Source organism: Mustela erminea, chromosome 1 (genome assembly GCF_009829155.1).
Source record: "Mustela erminea isolate mMusErm1 chromosome 1, mMusErm1.Pri, whole genome shotgun sequence".
In the NCBI taxonomy this organism is placed as follows: Eukaryota; Metazoa; Chordata; class Mammalia; order Carnivora; family Mustelidae; genus Mustela; species Mustela erminea.
Genome location: NC_045614.1, coordinates 21,940,449 through 21,962,172, shown reverse-complemented (window position 1 = coordinate 21,962,172; position 21,724 = coordinate 21,940,449). Strand labels below are relative to the sequence as shown.

Genomic DNA, 21,724 nt, shown 5'->3' with positions numbered 1-21,724 from the left:
GCTTGGCGGCCGCGGGACTGGTTTTGCGGCGGCACCGGGAGGGGTGAGGGCGGTGAGGGCGGCGGGTGCTGGAGCGACGGCAGCGGCCGCAGCCGGAGGAGCAATAGCAGCAGCCGTGGCGGCCACGGGGCGGGGCGCGGCGGTCGGTGACCGCGGTCGGGGCTGCAGGCGGCGGAGCGGCTGGGTAAGGCCGGGCCCGGGACGGGCGGGGCCGCTCCTTCTCGGCCGGCTGCCGGGCCTTTGTGTGGGCCCGGGCGGGCGGGAGCAGCGGCGGAGGCCCCGCCCCGGCCGTGGGGACGCGCCGGTCGGGCCGGGCGCGCGGGGCGGGGCACGGCGGCGGGCGTCGGGACGGCCAGGCAGCCTGCCGCACCTGCCGGCCGGGACAAAGGCGCGCTACGGCCCGGAAACTCCCCGCTCTCTCTTTCCCGCCCCTGCGGCTGGCCGAGCACTCGTCGCGGGCAGCTTCAAAGCTGTCAACGTTTCCCTTAGTCCCGAACCAGTGACAGGTCCGGGAAGTCTTTCATTTCTTCCGCAGGTCAGGGCCTCCTTTATTTTGTTGTTTCTTGACGGTTCGGACTCAAACTCAACTAGTTAAAAATTTTGTCTTAATTTTTTATTTTTTTACGTTTTCTAAATGACTGTGTTCAGATCGAATGTTTTTATCAATGGGACTTGTATTTATAGTAGAGGCTAGATATTTAAGTATCTTCTCTTTTTGCAGCACCACACACACACACAAAATCGATGTTTTAAAACTGTACGTTTCCTAGTTTTTAATAATTTCTCACCTCTTAAGATTTTTTTTCTGAAAGAAGCGTAGTTTTGTTGTGATAGAGCAGATACTGATGATTTAAATAAGATAGGCAAAATGTAGAAGAAATACTGAAAAACAATTGGCAAATACACAGTATAGCAGATACAGAAATTATTACTATGGCTGTAGAACATATGTTGGAATAAAACATTCTTACTAACTTACATTCCTAAAAACTAGGACTCCTCAAAAATGATTTTGAAGTGATGTTTATCCATTAAGAGCAGTATGATTTTGCTTTTTTGTTTGTTAACAGATCGCGGGTATTTTAAGATTGGAAGGAAGATAGGAAAGTATCTTTTGAAAAAATCTTTCCAATTTAAATCAGTAACAAAAATGTGCATGGATAAATGGAAGGGCCTTGATCGCTTTCTTTGGCTTTGGGTGTACAAAGTACCTCAAATATTAATATTCTACCCCAAACCTCAAGATTAGTAAATTGTGGTATATATACGATAGCCTATTATCAAGCCATTAAATATCATGGGGAGGAATGTTGATTTGGAAGAATCCTAAGTTAAAACACAAGTTGTGAAACAATACATATGGCTTAACACTTTTGCTTAACAAATAGGCAACTAAGGCATAGAATAAATATAAAAAGCTGTGGATGCCAGTGTTAAGGTTTTTTTCTTTTTCTAGAAGGAAGAATTATTTTTTTTCCCCCTTCAAATCCTGTTTTTCAAGATTTTTGTTCTAAGCATGTCTTACAGTATTGAGTATCACGAGAAATACAGGAGAGTATGATAAGTTTTTATACTGTCAAAATATACCATGTGGGTATAATGAGTCAATATTTTCCCAGTTGCACATTTTAAAATTATTCATTAGTGTCCACTGTAATTTATTGGTTGTCAGACTTTTGGACATGTGACTGTAATTGGTGCCATTTTAAAGCTTGTATTTTAGCTCCAGAATCTATTTCCTCTTCATGGGAAAAGAATTGCTAAAGGGATGCTCACAGTCCTTTTAGACCACACAGACTTTTTTTAATGCCCCACTTGTGTGTACTTTGAATGTGTTTATTATTGAATTGATCATTCATACTGTACCAGTTACAATTCTATAAGCCAGAGCTACAAAAATGAATAAAGTGCTATTCCTTTTCCCAGGGAGTAGTTAATCCTAGAGTTGAAACTTCTTTGTTGTGCTTTGAAGTTTCAAAGTGATTTCATGTACATTTCACAACCGGAATAATCTAAGGCAGATATGCCCACCTGACTGTTCTCATTTTAGAAGTGAAGAAACAGCTCTGAGAGGTTGTGACTCAAGCAACATCAAACAGATAATTCGAAGTGGAGGACTTGGGACTCACATTCTGGTCTTCTGAGGTCAAGTCCTGTTGCTTCTCCCACCTACCTGGCCACATTGCCTTTGTTGTCAGACTTTCAAATGCATTTAAAAATATGTCCTCCGGATAAGAAAATAATTGAAAATTATCCTTAAGTTGCATCTTTTTCTTGTTTTACCAAAGAAAGTTAATGATTTCAGGAGTTTTGGATATTGTGTGGTCTAACCTGGTATATATACACCAACAATTTACAGTTTTTGTCGTTTGCTTTTTAGTGGATTATTTCCGAAAATAATTTTTGCTCACCTGCCAAAATGATTGAAGATTTTGTTTTTAATTTCTTTAAATTTGTGTGTGGTGTCTCTCCAATGCCAATAGGACTTTTGGAAAGAAATGTCTTTCTCTGAATTTTTTTTAGAGAGGGTGGAGTTTTCCAGACTCTGTTCACATGAGCCATTCTTGGTTTGTTCCAGCTTGCCAACACTCGGTGTCACATGTGAGCCTTCCACATGTGTTCACTCTCCATTCCAGCTCTGTGATTGAACTCTGCTCTTACTGACTAGGGGGCATTTGGGCAGGCATGCTTCATTCCTGGAATTGACAGTCATTCCATGTGAGTAAAGGGGAATCGCAGTGAGCCATCTTTAAGCATATGAAAAGCATTTGGTTTTAAAATGGAAAGAAATGTCAGGTACTGTTAGTGCCTGAGCCTTTCAGCAGTTTGGCACAAGAGAACCGATACAGCTATTTTCTCCAGTTCTCTTGTCTTTCTGTAGCAGTTCTACTTGAATGTTTTCTATCTACTCGTACTCATTTTTACTTCTTCTGACCTTTCTTTTTTATTTTCCCTTTCTCTGCCTTGTTCTTCTCTTTCAGTTTTGAATATATTAACACTGCATCAGCACTTCTAAAGCCCTGCCTTCTCCCACTGGCTTCACTTGGCCTTCAGACATAATGAGGAGACTGGCTTTTCGAGGCGCTGGTTGTGCTCTGGTAAAGCTGGTAAATTACTGACCATCTACACCTTTTCTCTTTTCTGTCCTTCCTTGCCTCTTCCCTTCCACTTAAGTTTTGTTATCCTTTCCATAAAGTTTCCCTTGTCATGTTCATCAGATTCACTTGTGTCCTTGTCATAGCTTGTTTACCAAGGTCCTTCGTTTCTTCATCTTAATGAGCTGAGACCAGTTTATCAGCCTTTATGAAACAAAATAAAATCAACAACACTTGGCTGTCCTTGGCTTAAGCCCTTTGAACCTTTTAGCTGTCGCTAATTGTAAACTAACGTACTGTATAACCAAAGCGAGAGGAAGCAGTACTGTCATGGTAGGCTGTTTTTAAATACCATGTGGACCATAGTTCAGAGGAAGAGATAGGAGACTCCTCTTGTTTCTTAGTTGGTTACCAGAATGTTCTATTTGTTGGTTTGTTTTGCTTCTCCTTTGTGTTCCCTGGAGATCCCTAGTTTTTCTCTCCATGCCCACCGACAATCCATTTTTTCAGCTGCTGGTGTCTTAGTTTACCGACATTGAACGTTGATGAGTGAAACAGGAATCAGTTTTTTCTTTTAGTTTTGGAGACAGACCTTTGAAATCACAGTATACTATTTGATACTGTTGTTAAATTGTATAAGCATTATAGGACCTTCTCAGGTAGATACCCTTGCCCTCTAGCTGTGGCAGATCATTTCAGTGGTTGCATTTTTTGTGTTACAGTCAAATGTGTACATTTGTAAAGTTGTGTTAACATTAGATACTAGACAGCCTCCCTGACAGCAAATATTGATGTGTTTCTGGAAGGCCAACTAGGATCTAAAAGTTCCCCTCTGAGGTACTATTCCAGATCATCTGCTGAAACTTAAAGCTATGATTTCAGAATTCATGGGGATAGAATACCTCATATAACTGATAAGGAGGTCAGTCTGATTGACAGAAAAGTCTCAAAACGGCTTTACTACTTTGACATAGGTATGGTAAGTCACATTAAGTGTTTTTCAGGGATATATTTTGTGGCCTTCTTTAATGAATGGAGTGTGTTAATTTTAGAATTCATCTAAAATGCTAGAAGGTTAATTGTCCTCTGTCCCCTACACTTTGGCACTACTCTTTTGCCTCAGGCACTGATTACTATTTTTTTCCACATCATGACCCACCTGGAAAATGATCAGAGTTGTTAGACACACTTGGGAAAAGAGATGAAGCTGTTGACCCCAGAGGGGACTGCCTTGGGGCTTCTGTTCCTGGCTGCCTCAGGGGCTGAGGAGATCAGTACCTCCATGCTGGTGTACCCCTACATGTAGATTGTCAAAGTCCAGTGAGGAGTAAATTTGGGACCAGACACGATTGGGTCACTCAAATGTGGTGACATACGATGGGTAAAATTTTGTTGAATTTGCCCCATCTGAGTTAAAAGTGTAGCATTCTGGTAAGTGAAGGGGCTGAAGCAACAAGGTCCAGAACTTGCACTGAAAAAACTGACAGTTAAGTTTCCTTACAACAGTTAAAATATCCTCCTAAGTGAGCCAGAATCTGGGTAGCAAGTGCCTAGCTGAGGGCTTGGTGGCAGTGTCTAAATTTAAGTATAAGAACATGGCCAATTATTTCTTATAGAAGAAATTGGATTCCATGGGTTCCAAGAGAAGACGAGCTACTTCCCCATCCAGTAGTGTCAGCGGGGACTTTGATGACGGGCACCATTCTGTATCCACACCAGGTCCAAGCAGGAAAAGGAGGAGACTTTCCAATCTTCCAACTGTAGATCCTGTGAGTAACTCGCATCACACAGTTTCTTCCTGCTTTTCCTACTCTTCCTTTAATGATAAGCAGTTAAGATGCAAGGCCTCACCACTTGTTTTTCCTCTGGCTTAATAGTCTTAATCTTTTTTTTATGTAAAACATATATTTAGCCAGTAGTCTTAATAGTTATAATATAATTTAATATTAAGAAATAATGGTGGGTGGAGGGTGGATGAAATAGTTGAAGGGGATTAAGAGGTACAAACTTGCAGTTATAAAATAAATAAGTCAGGGGCGTCTGGGTGGCTCAGTGGGTTAAAGCCTCTGCCTTCAGCTCAGATCATGATCCCAGGGTCCTGAGATCGAGCCCCACATCGTGTTCTCTGCTCAGCAGGAAGCCTGCTTCCCTTCCTCTCTCTCTGCCTGCCTCTCTGCCTACTTGTGATCTCTCTGTCAAATAAATAAATAAAATCTTTTTTAAAAATAAAAGTAAATAAATAAGTCACAGATAAAAAGTACATCATAAGTAATATAGTCAACAATGCTGTAATAACATTGTATGGTGACAGATAGGGCTTATACTTACTATGGCGGGCATTGAACAATGTATAGTATTCTTGAATCACTATGTTGTACACCTGAAACTAATATAATATTGTATGTCAGTTATGGTTAATAATACCTTTTTATTTTAAAACGTCATTTATTTTAGAGAGAGAGTGAGCCAGTTGGGGCGGGGGAGCAGGAAGGGGAGGGAGAGGGACAAGGAGACTCCGCATTGAGCATGTGGATTCTGACGTGGCGCAACCATGAGATCATGACTTGAGCCAAAACCAAGCATCGGACACCCAAGCGACTGAGCCACCCTGGCGCCCCCGAGTAATGCATTTTAAAAATAAAATAAATATTTAAGAATTCTCAAAAAAAGTAATTACTCAGAATGTATTTCGAATAAGAAATTTGCATAAAGTTATTTCTGTTTTGATGAAAAGGTATTTCTGTTTGATAAAAAAGTGTAATCTGCTGAAGTACCTAATTCTAATTAAAAATAACCAAAGGACTTAGAATTCTACAGATCAGAGAATGGTAGACATTGTAATAGAAATATGAATAAAAATATTTTTCTAGGGGTGCCTGGGTGGCTCAGTGGGTTGAGCCTCTGCCTTTGGCTCAGGTTGTGATCTCAGGGTCCTGGGAGCGAGCCCAAATCTGGCTCTCTGCTCAGCGGGGAGCCTGCTCCCCACTCCCCTGCCTCTCTGCCTACTTGTGTGTGCGCGCGCGCGCTCTCTCTCTCTCTCTCTCTCTGTCAAATAAATAAATAAATCTAAAAAATTTTTTTTCTAGTTTTATTGAGACGTAGTTGACATCTAAAACCGTGTAAGTTCAAGGTGTACACTATATTGATTTGATCTATTTATATTATGACATGAAGCCACAATTAGTTTCATATCCATCTTCACCTATAGATGATTCCCCCAAAAATGTTGTTTTCTTTATAATGATTTTATATATATAAAGATTTTATTTATTTATTTAACACAGAGAGATCACAAGTAGGCAGAGAGGCAGGCTGGGGACAAGCCAATTTCTCACGTGGAGCCTAGATTTAGTGTGGCAGAAGCAGATTGTAAACGGATGGACAAATAGATAATAAAGTACACTCAGCTAATGATAAATGCTAAGAAAAAAAAGTTTGGGTGACTCCAGCTGCTCAGGCCCAAACCTTGAGGGGTTTCTCTGTAATGGGAAGGCACTGGCCCTACACAGAACTGGAAAGGGGTATTCCAGGCAGAGGGACCCAGTGCAGAGGTGCTGGGTCAGGAATGGGTTTATTGTGGTGTGATTAGAGAAAGGTGGTCAAGAGGAAGAAGGAGACTGGCAAAGTCTGCCCAGATGCAATTTTATGTTTCAGCTTGACTGGGCTAAGGGATGCCCAGATGTAGTTACTCTGCATTCTCCATGGTCAATTTTAGGAGTTTAGATTTTATTCTGTCAGTAGTAAAAAGCTCCTCTTTTGAATGACTTTAACCAAGAGAGTGATATGAACCAATTTAGATTAAGAGAACAAAACAGTCACAAGTAGTATAAATCTGATGAAAGATACCAAGATGTTTAATCACTTAAATTTTTTTTAAGTTTTATTTAAGTAATCTCTGTATCCAGTGTGGGGCTTGAACTCATGACCCTGAGATCTAGAGTCAGATGCTCTTCTGACTGAGCTAGCCAGGCATCCCTAAACAGTTAAATTATTTAAATAAGGAAATATTGTCAGCATATTTCAGACTTGGGTTTCTGTGGGGAACTGGGGGATTTGTCCATTTTATTCTCTACTTGCCTTTTATGGATATGTTTTTATTAAGGATGATCCTTATACCTACACTGGCTTTCTGTTCATTTCTGATGATTTTTTTTTCTGGTGATTTTTTTTTTTTCCACTTTTCCCATGTATAGATTGCTGTATGCCATGAGCTGTACAATACCATCCGAGACTATAAGGATGAGCAGGGCAGGCTCCTCTGTGAGCTCTTCATTAGGGCACCAAAACGAAGGTGAGTTGGAAGGTGAGTGGGAGGGATTTGGTCCTGGGTCCATGTGTACAGTGTTTCGTAATAGAGTTCTCCACTGGAAGGAATGGTTTAAAGGATACTGGGGTCCAGATTTTAGTTTTGTCAAGATGTAGTGAAGCTTTTTTTAAAAATTTTTTTATTATAAAATATGGCATAAAATTCATACATTTTACATTTTTAAGTGTACAGATCATTAAGGGTTTTGGAGATCTGTTATATAACAATATGAATAATATTGTTATATAACAGATCTCCAAAACTTTTTCAAATTGCAGAATTGAAATTTTGTACCCATTACAAAACTCTATATTCCTTTCCTCCTGCCCCCAACCCCTGGCAGTCAACATTACACTTCCTGTTGCTCTAAATTGGACTATGTTCAGGGTCTTACGTAAATGGAATCATACCGTGGTTGTCTTTTGTGACTTCTTTCACTTAGCGTAATGGTTTCAGGGTCATCCATGTTGTAGCGTATGACAGGGTTTCCTTCCTTTTTAAGGCTGAATGATATTCCATTGTATGGATATACTATCTTTTGTTTATTTACACATCCATTGATAAAACACTTGAGTTGCTTTTACCTCTTGGCTCTTGTGAGGAATACTGCGGTAAACACGGGCATATAAATACGTCTTTGATGCTGCTTTCAGTTCTTTTGGATATATACCCAGAAGTGGCATTGCTGGATATTATAGTAATTCAATTTTTAATTTTTTTGAGGAACGACTATACTGTTTTCCATGTCACTGCACCATTTTACATTCCCACCAACAGTGTACAAGGGTTCTAGTTTCTCCACATCCTTGTCAAACTTGTAGTTTTGTAGTAAGTTTTGAAATCAGAATATATGAGTCCTCGTGATAGTTAATTTTATGTGTCAGCTTGACTGGGGTAAGGGATGCCCAGATATGTGTTTATAAAGATGTCTCTGAAAGAGATGAGCATCTGGATAGGAGACTAAGTAAAGAAGATGGCATTAACCTGTGCAGTTGGGTACCATCCAATCCCCTGAGACCTTGAGAAGAACGAAAGTGGGGAGGAAGGATGAGTTGGTGCTCTCTGAGCTGAGACATCATCCACTCCTGCCTTTGGATCTCAGAGCTCCTTGTTCTCGGGCCTTCAAACTCATACTGAATTATACCACTGACTTTTCTGGTTCCCTGGAAGATGACAGGTCTTGGACACTTCTTGGCCTTCATAATCACATGAGACAGTTCCTGTAATAAATCTCATCCCTGTGTCTGTGTGTGTATATACATATGTGTGTGTTTGTGTATATTTCCTATTGGTTATGTTTCTCTGAAGAACCCTACTACAGTCTTCAACTTTGTTCTTTTTCAGGATAGGTTAGGCTATTTGGGGCTCTTTGAAATTCCATATGAATTTCAGGATGGATTTTTCTGTTCCTGCAAAAAGTGCTGTTGAGATTTTGATAGGTGTTGCACTGAATCTTTAGATAGCTTTGGGAGTATTGGTGTCTTAACAATATGTAACTTTTCTACCCCATGAACATGAGCTATCTTACCATTTATTTGTGTCTTTAATTTCTTAACAGAAATGTGTAGTTTTCGGTGTACAAGTTTCTCACCTTTTTGTTTAATTTATTTGTAAGTTTTTATTCTTTTTGATGCTGTTGTGAATTGTTTTCTTCCTTTTTGGATTGTTCACTGTTAGTATATTGAAATGCAACTGATTTTTGTGTGTGTTAATTCTGTATACTGCAACTTGGCTGAATTCACTTATTCTGCTTGTTAAATTTTTTGAACCTTTAGTGTTTTCTCTATATGAGATCATGTCATCCATGAACAGAGATGATTTTACTTCTTCCTTTTCAGTTGGGAGGCCTTTTCTTTTTGTTCCCTAATTATTATGTCTAGGACTTCCAGTAATATGTTGAAAAGAAGTGGTGCAAGCAAGCATCCTTGTTTTATTTCTAAACTTGGAGGAAAAGCTTTCAGTCTTTCACCAAGTTGAGTATGGTGGTAGCTGTTGGCTTTTCATGTATGGCCTTTGTTGAGGTACTTTCCATTTATACCTAATTTGTTGAGTTTTATCATGAAAGGCTATTATTGAATTTTGTCAGATTCTTTTTTGTAGCAGTTGAGATGATCGCTCGGTTATTTTCCATCATTTGTTACTGTGATGTATTACTTTCTCAGTTTTTATAGGTTGAATCATCCTTGAATTCCAGGAATAAATCCCTCTTGTTTATAGTGTATAATCCTTTTAATATGCTGCTAAATTCATTTTGCTGGTATTTTGTTGAGGATTTTTATATCAGTGTTCATAAAGGATGTTGGTCTGTAGTTTTTTCTTGTAGTGTCTTTGCTGGCTTTGGTATCAGGGTATTGGTGGCTTCACAAAATAAGTAACTTTTTCCTCCAATTTTTCAGGAAAAGTTTGAGAAGGATTAATGTTAGTTCTTCAGGTGTTCACTGAATTTGCTGGTGAAGCCAAAAGTCCAGGATTTTTCTTTGCTGGGAGATTTTTTTTTTTTTTTTTTTTTAAATTCTGATATTGTTAACATAGTGTTAAATTAGTTTTAGGTATACAATATACTGATTCAACAATTCTGTATATTACCCTGTGCTCATCACAATGAGTATACTCTTTAATCCCTATCACCTTTTTCACCCTTCCCCTTACCATCTCCACTCAGGTAACCTGTAGTTGTTCTTTTGATTACCAATTTAGTCTCTATATTAATTAGAGGTCTATTTGGGTTTTCTGTTTCTTCATACTCAGTTTTGATAGGTTGTGTGTTTCTAGGCATTTATCCATTTCTTCTCGATTGTCTATTTTATTGGCATACAGTTGTTCATAGTATTCTTTTATAATCCTTTTTATTTCTGTGGCATTAGTTGTAATGTCCCCTCTTTCATTTCCGATTTCATATGAGTCTTCTTTTTTTTTAGTTCATCCAGATAAGGGTTTGTCAATTATGTTTATCTTTTAAAAAAACCAACTCTTAGCTTTATTGATTTTTTTTTGTTTGTTTTTCTATTGTCCTTGTTTTTGTTTTTGTTTTTGTTTTAATCTCTGCTTTGTATATTATTTCATTCCTCTTGCTTATTTTGGGTTTATTATGTTCTTCTTTATGTCCTTAAGAATGAAGCATATTTTTAAAAATTACTTACAGTCTTTAAGATAGCAGTGAAGTTGTAGCCATCATTGTTAAAAGGAATCAGTTTTTGAAATATACAGAGGCCACAATCGTTATTTTCATTTTGCTTTTTTTCTTTGTCCCCATACTTTTGGGCTTGACTTCCATGGTTCAGTGAAGTAAAACAAATTATTGGCCCAATATGCACATTGCACACACCTCCCTGTAGAGGCTGTGTTCTCCCTGACTAGATCTTCTTTCCTCTCTTGCTATCAAAATAACATCACTATTCCCCACTACTCTCAGTTGAAGCTATTCTGAAAACATGCTGAAGTGTAGTAGACAGAATAATGGCCCCCAAGTAGGTCCATGTTCCAACCCCTAGAATCTATGAATATGTTGGATTACATGCTAGAGAAAAATTAAATTTATCAACTAAACTTTGACTTGGAGAGATTATCCTGAATTATTCAGATGGGCTCAGTGTAAGGGTCCTTAAACAGGGAGGAGGGAGGCAGAAGAGTCAGAGTTAGAGAGGGACTTGAAGATGCTACACTCCTGACTTTGAAGATGGAGGAAGGGGGCTACAAGCAAATGAATGCAGGCAGCCTTTAGAAGCTGGAAAGGATGAGGAAGTAGATTCTTCCTTAAAACCTCCAGAAGGGACACCAGCACCTTGCTTTTTTTCCCCAGCAAGACCCATTTGGAACTTCTGTAAGATAATAAAATTTGTGTTGTTTTAAGCCCTTAAGTCTGTGGTAATTTGTGACAGCAGCTTTAGGAAATGAGTACAATGAGTTAACTAAAGATCTAGATCCATTCGTGATTGTTGATGCCACAGTGGATAAAGGTTAAGCTCAAGTCAGACTTTTCACCCCACAGAGCAGAGCCATTAAGAATGCAGTATCAGCATCTTGAATTAAAGGATGTGAATTAGTCATGGCCAGAAAAGAAAGGTTCTTTATAAAATGAGGTAACTGTCTCCAGATTTCAGTTGGTTTATCATAACGGTCTTTTAAAAGTTGTCCTTTAATTAGCATATGATAATAAAATATTTATTGTTTACCACATGCTAGACACAATGCCAAGCACTTCCTTATATTGTTTAAACCTGAGAAGTATTAACGTATTATTATTGTGGTTTATCGATTAGAACTTTTACACAAGTTCTCAGAACTACTAAAGGATAACCAAGATGTATACTCAAGGCTTTCTGATTATAGAACCTGTGCTCTTAACCAGTATGCTGTAGAGAGGAGCAGCAGCATACTGGACTACACAAACTCCTTGTAGAAAAGTACTGCCCTCTGCTGCCTGTTTCCCACCAGCAGGCTTTGGGGAGCTAGTGCACTGTCTTCTAGCCTCCAAACTGCGATACCCTGTGAGCACTGCTTGCCCTCCCCCAGTGCCGTGCCTGAGGGCACCTGTACTCTTCTGTGGAAAGTGTACGTTTTCTTAAGAGTTTGTGGGAAGCCGTAATTCTCAGAGGTACACAACTGTGAATCTTTGAGCATTTGAGACTTTGTTTTGATTAGTCTATTAAGCTACTTATGCTAAGACATCCAAATTAACAGTGGTTGAAACAAGAAAAATTGTTCTCAAATAAAACTTTTGTTCTTTAAAGTCCTCAGGGCCTGGGTACCGTCTCTTTCCTCTGCTGTCCTTGGGGTGTCCCTCCTGTCTACATGGTCTGAGATGGCTCACCACCATAGCTGTCTTCCAGCCCACTGGGTGAAGAAGGCATGTTAAGGATATGACCTGGATATGGTACACTTCAGCTCTTGTATTGGCCAGGACTTAGCTGCAGCAAGGCTGAGAAGATGCTCATTAGTAGTCACATAGCAGCTCAGAATGCTGCCATCCTGGGGATAAAGGAAAATGTGTTTGGGGGTAGCCAGCAGGTTCTGCATATCAGGCCCAGTATTTCTCACTTACCTGGTTCTAAGTGTCGGTTGTGATTTGGCTGTTCAGCGGCCATATCACGGCAGGGTGCCCTCGCCTTTTGTTGAAGGAGAAAAGCTGTTCTTCAGGCAAGAACGTGTACCTGCACAATTCTGTTTGTGTATACGTAGGCTTGGAGGTCGGGAAGAATACTAATAGTGCTTTTATCTCTGGATGCGGGAGGGACAACTTTTATTATCTTATGCTCTTTTTGCATGTTGATTTAGGTGGGAAAAATTAGTAGAACTCTTTTACTTTGAAAAGCAGAGGCCCTTATGTTGACCTTATCATGTAGAGTGGAATGTTGGGATTCTGATCTCCCTTTTGTTGTTGTGGTAGGTCTGAAAATGTTTGCGAGGAGCCCTCTCACAGAGCTTCTGGGAGAGAGTGTTCTTCTGAGGGTCATGTCCTCATTGGGTTCTCAGTTGTCTACAGATAATCCCCCAAGCCTGATAGGCTGCTGAGGTCCAGCCTCAGCAAGGAGCAGAGTGGACTATGGCCCATCGGGCCCAGGTGGAGAGAGCCACGTGGACATCAGGTTAACAAAGCCCTAAAGCTCACCCTGAGAAGGTCCCTTGGCACCACTGACAACAGCATCATTAGGCCTGGATGGTCCTTTGTTATTACTCACCAAGACCTTTATGTTCCTGTACTTTCTCCAAATAGCAGAATGAGTACTCCTTTTACTCCTCATACTTAATTTCATAGTTCACTAAAATCATAAATAATTGATAAGAGCTTTTTAAAAAAAACTCAATCTATTTTTCCTTTTCTTTTCCCTTCCTGAAGAATTTAATCCAAAAGCCATTAGGTGAGACTGAGCAAACTTGGCATCTGTTGGGAAGACAGGTGGTGTGGTGTGGTGGGGAGGGTTGTGGGTAGTAACAATATCACACATCACGGATTGTCAGAACCTGGGCGTGGTAAACGGGGTTTATGCTGAAGGACTTCCTGGCACAGCATGCTGAGGCCTAAGCGGAGGGAGGATGATGTAGTGGTGGCAGTGGTCTGTCATGGGTCAGTGGTCTGCATGGGGTGTGGCCTAGCCCAGGGCAGGGGGTCATAGCCTTAGTGAGGAGAGGAGAAGCATTATGGGGTGGAGGTAGATAGCAGCAAGAGGAGATGGGTTATACACAGAAGACCAATCATGTATGTAAATACATTGTCAGTAATAGGACTCGGGCTTCTCATTATCTGAGAAAGGGAGTACAAGCAGAAAAAGGAAAGTAGATCAAACTCTGTGGTGTAGGATTGGAATTAGAAATGTTGGTGTGAATTCATGTTTCCCAGCATATGTAGATATAAATGAGTATGTCTGTCCCTAGCTTTGTCCATTTAGACAGCCTGAGAGCAGTAACACACCAGTATATGTGAGCACATCCAGCACCTCAGACTTCATTTTTAAATACCATTTATCATTGCAAGGAACTAGAGTTCTTTGGGGGAAATCACTGATTTTAAGGGCAAGGAAAGTATAAGATGAACCTTACCATCTTAGGCTGCCAAAAAGTAAGCAACTGTTCAGAGGGTGATGGGAGCATGTCAGAAGCATGTAGAGAATACAAACCATCTTGTGAGGACGCCTCCTGGCCCATCTTTGAGCACTTGGAGCATCAGAATAATTAATGTCATGGGTTTTAATGACTTCCAAGAAGGAATCTGGGGATCCATATTGATATAAATAAATGAGCAAATTGATTAGGAATGGGCTCATAGTCTGGAGGTAACACTCCATAAAGTACAGGGAGAAAAACAATAACTTGGTCAGTTGAGAAGCTTGGCAGACACCACTGTAATCAGCGATCAGCATGAGCCTCGCCCAAAATACTGGGACAAGTTGAAATCGTGTGCCACCTGATAGGAGACAGTGTGATGAGCACAGCATCATTTCTGTCACAGTCCTGCTGAAGCGCATCCTGTGTTCATTCGTCAGGAAAATAGACAAATTGAGGGACACCCTATAAAATAACTGGCCCATAGTTACTTGAAAGTATCAAGACCCTAAAAGTTGAGGAAAGACTGAGGACCTGTTTCAGAACAAAAGAAACTAAAGAGATATAACTAAGTGCAGCACACGATTCTGGGCTTGATCCTTTGGCTATAAAGGACACTTTGAGAACAGTTACAGAACTTTTGGAACAGTTACCAGTTTCCTGATTTTGGTGGTTGAGCTGTAGTCCTCGTTTATAGGAAATACTTAATTATTCAGGGGCAATAGGACCTCATGTCAGCAGCTGACCTTCAAATGGTTCAGAAAACATGCTTTATCTCTTTCTTGCAGATTCTGTGTCAGAATAACAAAGGTTTTAAAAATTAACTATATCCTACATATATGGCTATAACATGTCAGCCAAGGTCCCAAGAGAGCTTAAAGCCTTAATGACATGACATTTTTTGTATGTAATAATTTATTTCTTATACCTCTGGAATGGAGTTAACTACCTACCCCTGAGGGAGAATTGAGAGAAATAGTCACTGAAATAATTTTTCAGGAGGTTTACTTGTCTCATGAAATTCCATTTGAAAAAAGCCCCAGGTGGTAATGGGCATTAAGGAGGACAAGTGACGTAATGAGCACTGGATGTTACATACAACTGATGAATCACTGAGCTCCACCTACCTCTGAAACTAAAAATATACTATGTGTTAATTAATTGAATTTAAATAAAAAATTTTTATAAGAAAAAAACAGATTAATAATAATAAACATCCATGAGCCCAAAACCCAACTTAAGAAATTATCACTTATGGGGCACTTGGGTGGCTCAGTTGGTTAGGTGACTGCCTTCAGCTCAGGTCATGATTCTGGAGTCCCGGGATCAAGTCCCACATCAGGCTCCCTACTCAGCAGCGAGTCTGTTTCTCCCTCTGACCTTCTCCCCTCTCATGCTCTCTCTCTCTCATTCTCTCTCTCACATAAATAAAGTAAAATCCTTAAAAAAAAAAAAAAGAAAGAAAGAAAGAAATTCTCATTTATAACCACCTTTAAAATTTCTTGTGTGACCCTAATTATCCCTCCCCTCAAGAGATAATCAATGTCCTGATTTTTTTATTTATCATACCTATGTGTTAGCGTTTTTGTTTTTTTTTTTAATAGTTTGGTCATGTTTATGCCTTATACCCTCTTATCTTTGGTAAGCTCCTTGTGCCAATGACCTTATCTTTCTCCTCTATAAGTTTAATAATTGATATTAGAGCAGTATATATAATAGACACTTGATAGTACTTGGCTGAAAAAGTTGTGTGGTCACTAAGTGAAGAAACAATCCATTTTGTAAGTTTGTAGAGAGCTTTGAAATGTGAATCTCTTTTCAGCCACTGTTGAACTCTACAAAAGGTAAGTTATTTTCATTTGCAGAAGATACTGGGTGACATTGTTTTAGTTCTGGTGCCCTAAATCTTAAATATTTAGCATATAAATATCCATCACAGATGTTATGTTAGGTTTTCATGTTGCTAATATATACTTAGAAAAGAGCTTGCAGATGCACCTGGCTTTTGTTGCTCTCTTTTAGTTCTAATAATGGGAGTAAGTCTAGTATGTTCTATACCTTGGAATGTTGGGCATGACCACAAGTAGTCTTGAAATATAACTTTATATGGGCTTTGGACTAATACCCTTTTAAAAAAATTACAACAGAAATCAACCAGACTATTATGAAGTGGTTTCACAGCCCATTGATTTGATGAAAATCCAACAAAAGCTAAAAATGGAAGAGTATGATGATGTTAATCTGCTGACGGCTGACTTCCAGCTGCTTTTTAACAATGCAAAGGCCTATTACAAGGTAAGAAAGCATCCCGTTTGGACAGTATCCAGTTTGATAATAGTTAGGCTGTTCACTGTTTATTATTCTAGGAGGTAGGTAGTGTTTTCTCATTTGGTGGTTTGAGTTTGTTTCTTTAAGAAAGAGACTGAAAGGGACGTCTGGGTGGCTCAGTGGGTTGAGCCTCTGCCTTCAGCTCAGGTCATGATCTCAGGGTCCTGCGATTGAGCTCCGCGTCGGGCTCTGTGCTCTGCGTCGGGCTCTGTGCTCTGCGTCGGGCTCTGTGCTCCGCGTCGGGCTCTGTGCTCGGCAGGGAGCTGCTTCCTCCTCTCTCTCTGCCTACTTGTGATCTCTGTCAAATAAATGAATAAAAATCTTGGACGACTGCCTTCGGCTCAGGTCATGGTCCTGGAGTCCCGGGATCGAGTCCCGCATCGGGCTCCCAGCTCCATGGGGAGTTTGCTTCTCTCTCTGACCTTCTCCTCGCTCATTTTCTCTCTCACTGTCTCTCTCTCAAGTGAATAAATAAAATCTTAAAAAAAAAAAAAAAAAAAAAGAAAGAGACTGAAGGTTCATATAGCGTGATGCCATTTTTACTTCTTTTGTGTCTGTTCAAATCTTTTGCCCATTTTTCTCTTGAGTTGTTTGTCATTTTCATATCTATCTCAGAAGTTTTTTTTTTTTTTAGATTTTATTTATTTATTTGACAGACAAAGATCACAAGTAGGCAGAGAGGCAGGCAGAGAGAGAGGAGGAAGCACGCTCCCTGCTGAGCAGAGAGCCCAATGTGGGGCTCAATCCCAGGACCCTGAGATCATGACCTGAGCCGAAGGCAGAGGCTTTAACCCACTGAGCCATCCAGGTGTCCCTAGAAGTTTTTTTATATATTCTAGATACTAATCCTCTCTGGTTATATTGGTTAAACGTATCTTCTCCCGCTATGAGGCTTTCATTCTTCGTGATGTCTTGATGAATAAAAGATTATTTTAATATAATCAAAATTATTGCTTTTTAACTTTGTGGTTTGTCATTTGTGTCTTGTTGCAGAAATCCCTTTTATCCGAAGATTATAAGACACTCTTATATTTTCTTCTAAAAGTTTAATAGTTTTGTTTTTCATATACAAGCCTTTAAGGCAGCTCAGATTGGTTTTTACATCTTCTGTGAGGTAGGGTTCTGTTTTGTTTCCTAACAGGAATAAGCAGCACCTTGAAGTGGCCATCCTCTCCACATTTGTCTGCACCATCAGTGCTCCCACCATTTTCATGTACTCATGGGAGGTCCCTTTCTGGCCCTTTAGTTTTGGCAAGTTTATCTGTTACTCGACTACTTTATTCTTGCCTTAGTTATTATGGCTTTATAATTTTTTATCAGGTAAGGAATGTACTGGTTATTGATCATTCTCGGCCCTTTTATTATCTATTTATATGTTAAGTCAAGCATAAAAAAATTGGAGGTTTTATTGGAATTGCGTGGATTCTGTGGATCAGTCATATTTTGGAGAATTAACATAATGGTGCTATCGATTATTCCAGTCTCTAAATTTGATGTGTCATCATTTATGTAAGGCTTCTTTAAATTATTTCAGCAAAGTTTTAGAATTTTTTTGTTAAGATTCTGCAGTGTCATTAGATTTGTTCTTAATATTGTGTAATATGTATATGTATTTTTTTCTTTAATTGAGAATAAATTCACAGTCTTTATTTATTTATTTGGCAAATGCTAATTTTTTTAATTTTCAGGTAGCCAGCATATAGTACATCATAAGTTTTTGATAATAGTGTTCAGCGATTCATTAGTTGCATACAACGCTCAGTACTCATCACAACACATGCCCTCCTTAGTACCCATCATCTCGTTACCCCATCCCTCTACCCCCTTCCCTTCTGTCACGTAGTCTTTTAAAGCATAGAATTCAGGGGTGCCTGGGTGGCTTAGTTGGTTAAGCGTCCAACTCTTGACATCATCTCCGAGTCTTGATGTCAGGGTTGTGAATTCAAGCCTGCATTGGGCTCCACACTGGGCATGGAACCTACTTTAAAATTAATTAATTTATTTATTTATTAGAAAGTATAGAATTCAGCGGGTTTTGGCATATTCACAAAGTTGTGCAGCCATCACTAATACATAATACCTAACTCCAGAATATTTTCATTTCCTCAAAAAAGAAAACCATACCCATTAACAGGTGCTCTCCATTTCACCTCCTCCCTGCCTCTGACAACCACCTTTTCTTTCCTTGTGGATTTGTCCTTCAGCACATTGCATATAATGGAATCAAATACTATCCGGCCTTAGGTGACTGGCTCCTTTCACTGTGCATGTCTTCGAGGTTCATCCATTTTGTAACATAGAAGTACTTCATTCCTTTCTATGACTGGATAATGTGCTGTTATATGGCTGTACCACACTTCGTTCATCCGTTTCCCAGCTGATGGGCATTTGGGTTGTTTCTCTTTAGCTATCATGAATAAAGGTGCTGTCAATTCTGTCACTAGAGTAAGGGTGGCTGGGCATTGGATACAAGATTCTGCATGTGTTCATCACACCTAGCTTGTTAGTTATGTTGTTAAAATCATTTATATCCTTACTGATTTATCTGTACAAACTATTTACCAAATGAGGTGTTTTAAAATCTCTTACTCTGGGTGCGCCTGGGTGGCTCAGTGGGTTAAGCCTCTGCCTTCTGCTTGGGTCATGATCCCAGGACCCAGGGCTCTCTACTCAGCCGGGAGCCTGCTTCCCTCTCTTTCTGTCTGCCTCTCTGCCTACTTGTGATCTCTGTCTGCCAAATAAATAAATAAAATCTTAAAAAAATAAAATCTCTCGCTCTGATGATGAATTTGTCTGTTTCTCCTTATAACTCTGTTGATCTTTTGCTTTATGTATTTTAAAACTCCCAACTGGGAGCATACAAGTTTAAAATTGTCGTATTGACCTAGTAAATTGTACTTTTTTTGCATTATGTAGTATCATCAGTAATGTCTTTTGTTTGAAGTCTGTTTTCTCGGATATTAATATAGTTCTAACAGATTTTATTTTTGTGTTTACCTAGTTTATTTTTCTTCCATTCTTTTCCTTCAGCCTTTTGGTGCCAGTGCATCTCTTGTAAATAGCGTATGCCTGAATTTCTATTAATACGGGTGTTAATCTTTCTAATTGGAATTTCATCTATTTACAGTTTCAGTAATGACGTTATGTTTGGATGTATTCCTGTCATTTACATTTCTACTTTCTCTTTATCTCTTCTTGTAATATTTTTTCTTGTTTTTCCTTCTGCCTTCTTTTGGTTTCATTTTGTTATTCCCTCTTATTTTCTCTTTTCTATGGGCATTGTAAAATCTGTTGATAATCTTTTAGATCTTATTTAGGAAGTTTTAATGTATATAATTAATTTACCAAAGTCAAAAGCTAATAATCAGCATCTTAAACCTCCTTTTAAACAACATAAAAAAGACCTTAGAATAATTTAACTCTGATCTATTTATGCTACTGATATTTTGTATTTTAGTTCTTTTGTGGCAGATTTTTTTAAAAAAGGATTTTATTTTGGGGTGCCTGGGTGGTACAGTTGGTTGAGCATCCGGCTCTTGATTTTGGCTTGGGTTATGATCTCAGGGTCCTGGGATCAAGCCCCACATGAGCTCTGTACTCAGTGGGGAATCTGTTTGAGGATTCTCTTTCCCCTTCTCCCTCTGCTCCTCCCCCTGCTTGCATTCTCTCTCTCCCTCTTTCTCCCTTAAATAAATGAACCTTTTTTTAAAAAAAAAGGATTTTATTTTTAAGTAATCTTTGCACCCAACATGGGACTGGAACTCACACCCTGAGGTGAAGAGTCATACACTCCACTGACTGAGACAGCAGAGCACCCCTTTTGTGGCAGATTTTTAATCTACTCTTTATTCTTTTTTTTTTTTTACTTTATTTATTTATTTGACAGAGAGACAGGGAGAGCAGGAACACAAGCAGGGGGAGTGGGAGAGGGAAAACAGGCTTCCCACTGAGCAGGGAGCCCAGTGCAGGGCTCAATCCTAGGACTCCAGGATCATGACCGGAGCTGAAGGCAGATGCTTAACTGACCAAGCCACTCAGACGCCCCAGTTGATTTATTTATTTTAAGTAATCTTTATACCCAACCTGGGGCTCGAATTCATAGCCCCTGAGATCAGAAGTCTCATGTCCTTCTGACTGAGCTAGCCAGTTGTCCCTATTCTTTATTCTTTTATTGCCATCAAGGAGTCTTCTGTCAATATAATTTTAGTTCCTTTAAAGGTTAGCTATCTTTTCTTTCTGGCTGTCTTTGGTTTCCTTTTGTCTCTTGTGTTCTACAGTTTCATGGTGATGTGTCTGGATATGAATATCCTTTTATTAGTATAGTCTGGGAACTGTAGGGCTTTCTGAATCTTTGGATTGATGTTTTTTAACAGCCTGGAGAAGTTTGCAGCTGTTCTGTCTTTGTATGCTGCCCCAGCCAAAGTGTCCTGCTACAACTCGGATTGTGTGTTCTGCTAGAGCCCTCTCAAGTCTCTGTCTCTCCTAACCTTTCATAGTCCCCTTTGCAGTGCCTTTGTTGCTTTTTATGTAATTTTTTTCTTTCTTTCTTTCTTTTTATTTTTTTTGTAAAGATTATTTATTTATTTATTTATTTGACAAAGAGAGAGAGAGACAGCGAGAGAGGGAATATAAGCAGGGGTGTGGGAGAGGGAGAAACAGGTTTCCCGTTAGCCGGGAGCCCGATGCTCTGTCTCAGGATCCTGGAATCATGACCCAAGCTGAAGGCAGACGCTTAACGCCTGAGCCACCCAGGCGCCCCACTTTTTATGTAATTTCTTTAGTTCTTCTACTTTTCTTTGAAATCTGCTCTTAAACCACACTGTTGAGTTCTTACTTCTAATATTTGTATTTTTCATATTTTGGAAGTTTTCTTTTCAGGGTTTCCTGCAATTTGCTTCTATTTTTCAATCCCATCGTTTCTTTAAAAATGTTCAACATACTCATTTTTCATACTATGGCATAATTCCCAAATCTGAAATACTTGCATGTCTGATTTTGTGGTTATTTCTGCTGGCTTTCTTGTGTGGTTTCATTCTTTTGTGTTTCATGAAATTTAACCTTGAGCTCACATTTCTTGGAACTTGATCTCTAGAGATTGTTTGAGGCTTAGCCTGAAATTGGGTTCATTCAGGGTAGTGTGTTGCTTATCCCAGGCACCTGGCCTGTCTTTATTAGGGCTAGCGTATGATGATTTCTCGGAGGAGAATCATCCCATGCCTCTCCTCTCCCTGCAGTGTTATGGTTGGAGATAAGCACAGGTTGAGCAGGGTGGAGGATGAGGTGGGTAGTGTTGTTCCCAGGCATCACAGAAACTGAATTGTTTTTAAATTCCTGCTTAGGCTGCAAGTGTGGTGTTTGGAGTCCCAGCTTCTGGTGGGCTCTGACCTTTATCTCCTCTCCCTGCAGCTTCAGAGAGCTTTGAAAACTAAAGCTTTAGGTTTATCTTACCTTACAG

General features: G+C 39.6%; 1 protein-coding gene across 13 annotated transcripts in view; it reads left to right on the top strand.

The window, feature by feature from the left end:
• The first annotated feature begins 12 nt into the window (after positions 1 to 12).
• The window catches only part of PBRM1 (polybromo 1), a 129,090-nt gene continuing 107,378 nt past the window's right edge, over positions 13 to 21,724 (top strand). For 3 of the 13 annotated variants that reach the window (XM_032321811.1, XM_032321826.1, XM_032321801.1), the window contains exons 1-5: positions 2,524 to 2,718; positions 2,982 to 3,107; positions 4,712 to 4,864; positions 7,289 to 7,386; positions 16,089 to 16,236. In XM_032321811.1, coding sequence (XP_032177702.1) covers positions 3,060 to 3,107; positions 4,712 to 4,864; positions 7,289 to 7,386; positions 16,089 to 16,236 — 447 coding nt within the window. In that variant the 5' untranslated portion in view covers positions 2,524 to 2,718; positions 2,982 to 3,059. Of the gene's footprint in view, positions 185 to 2,523; positions 2,719 to 2,981; positions 3,108 to 4,711; positions 4,865 to 7,288; positions 7,387 to 16,088; positions 16,237 to 21,724 lie in introns of those variants that run through there. The other 10 variants (XM_032321794.1, XM_032321816.1, XM_032321763.1 and 7 more) reach the window with 9 other exon arrangements.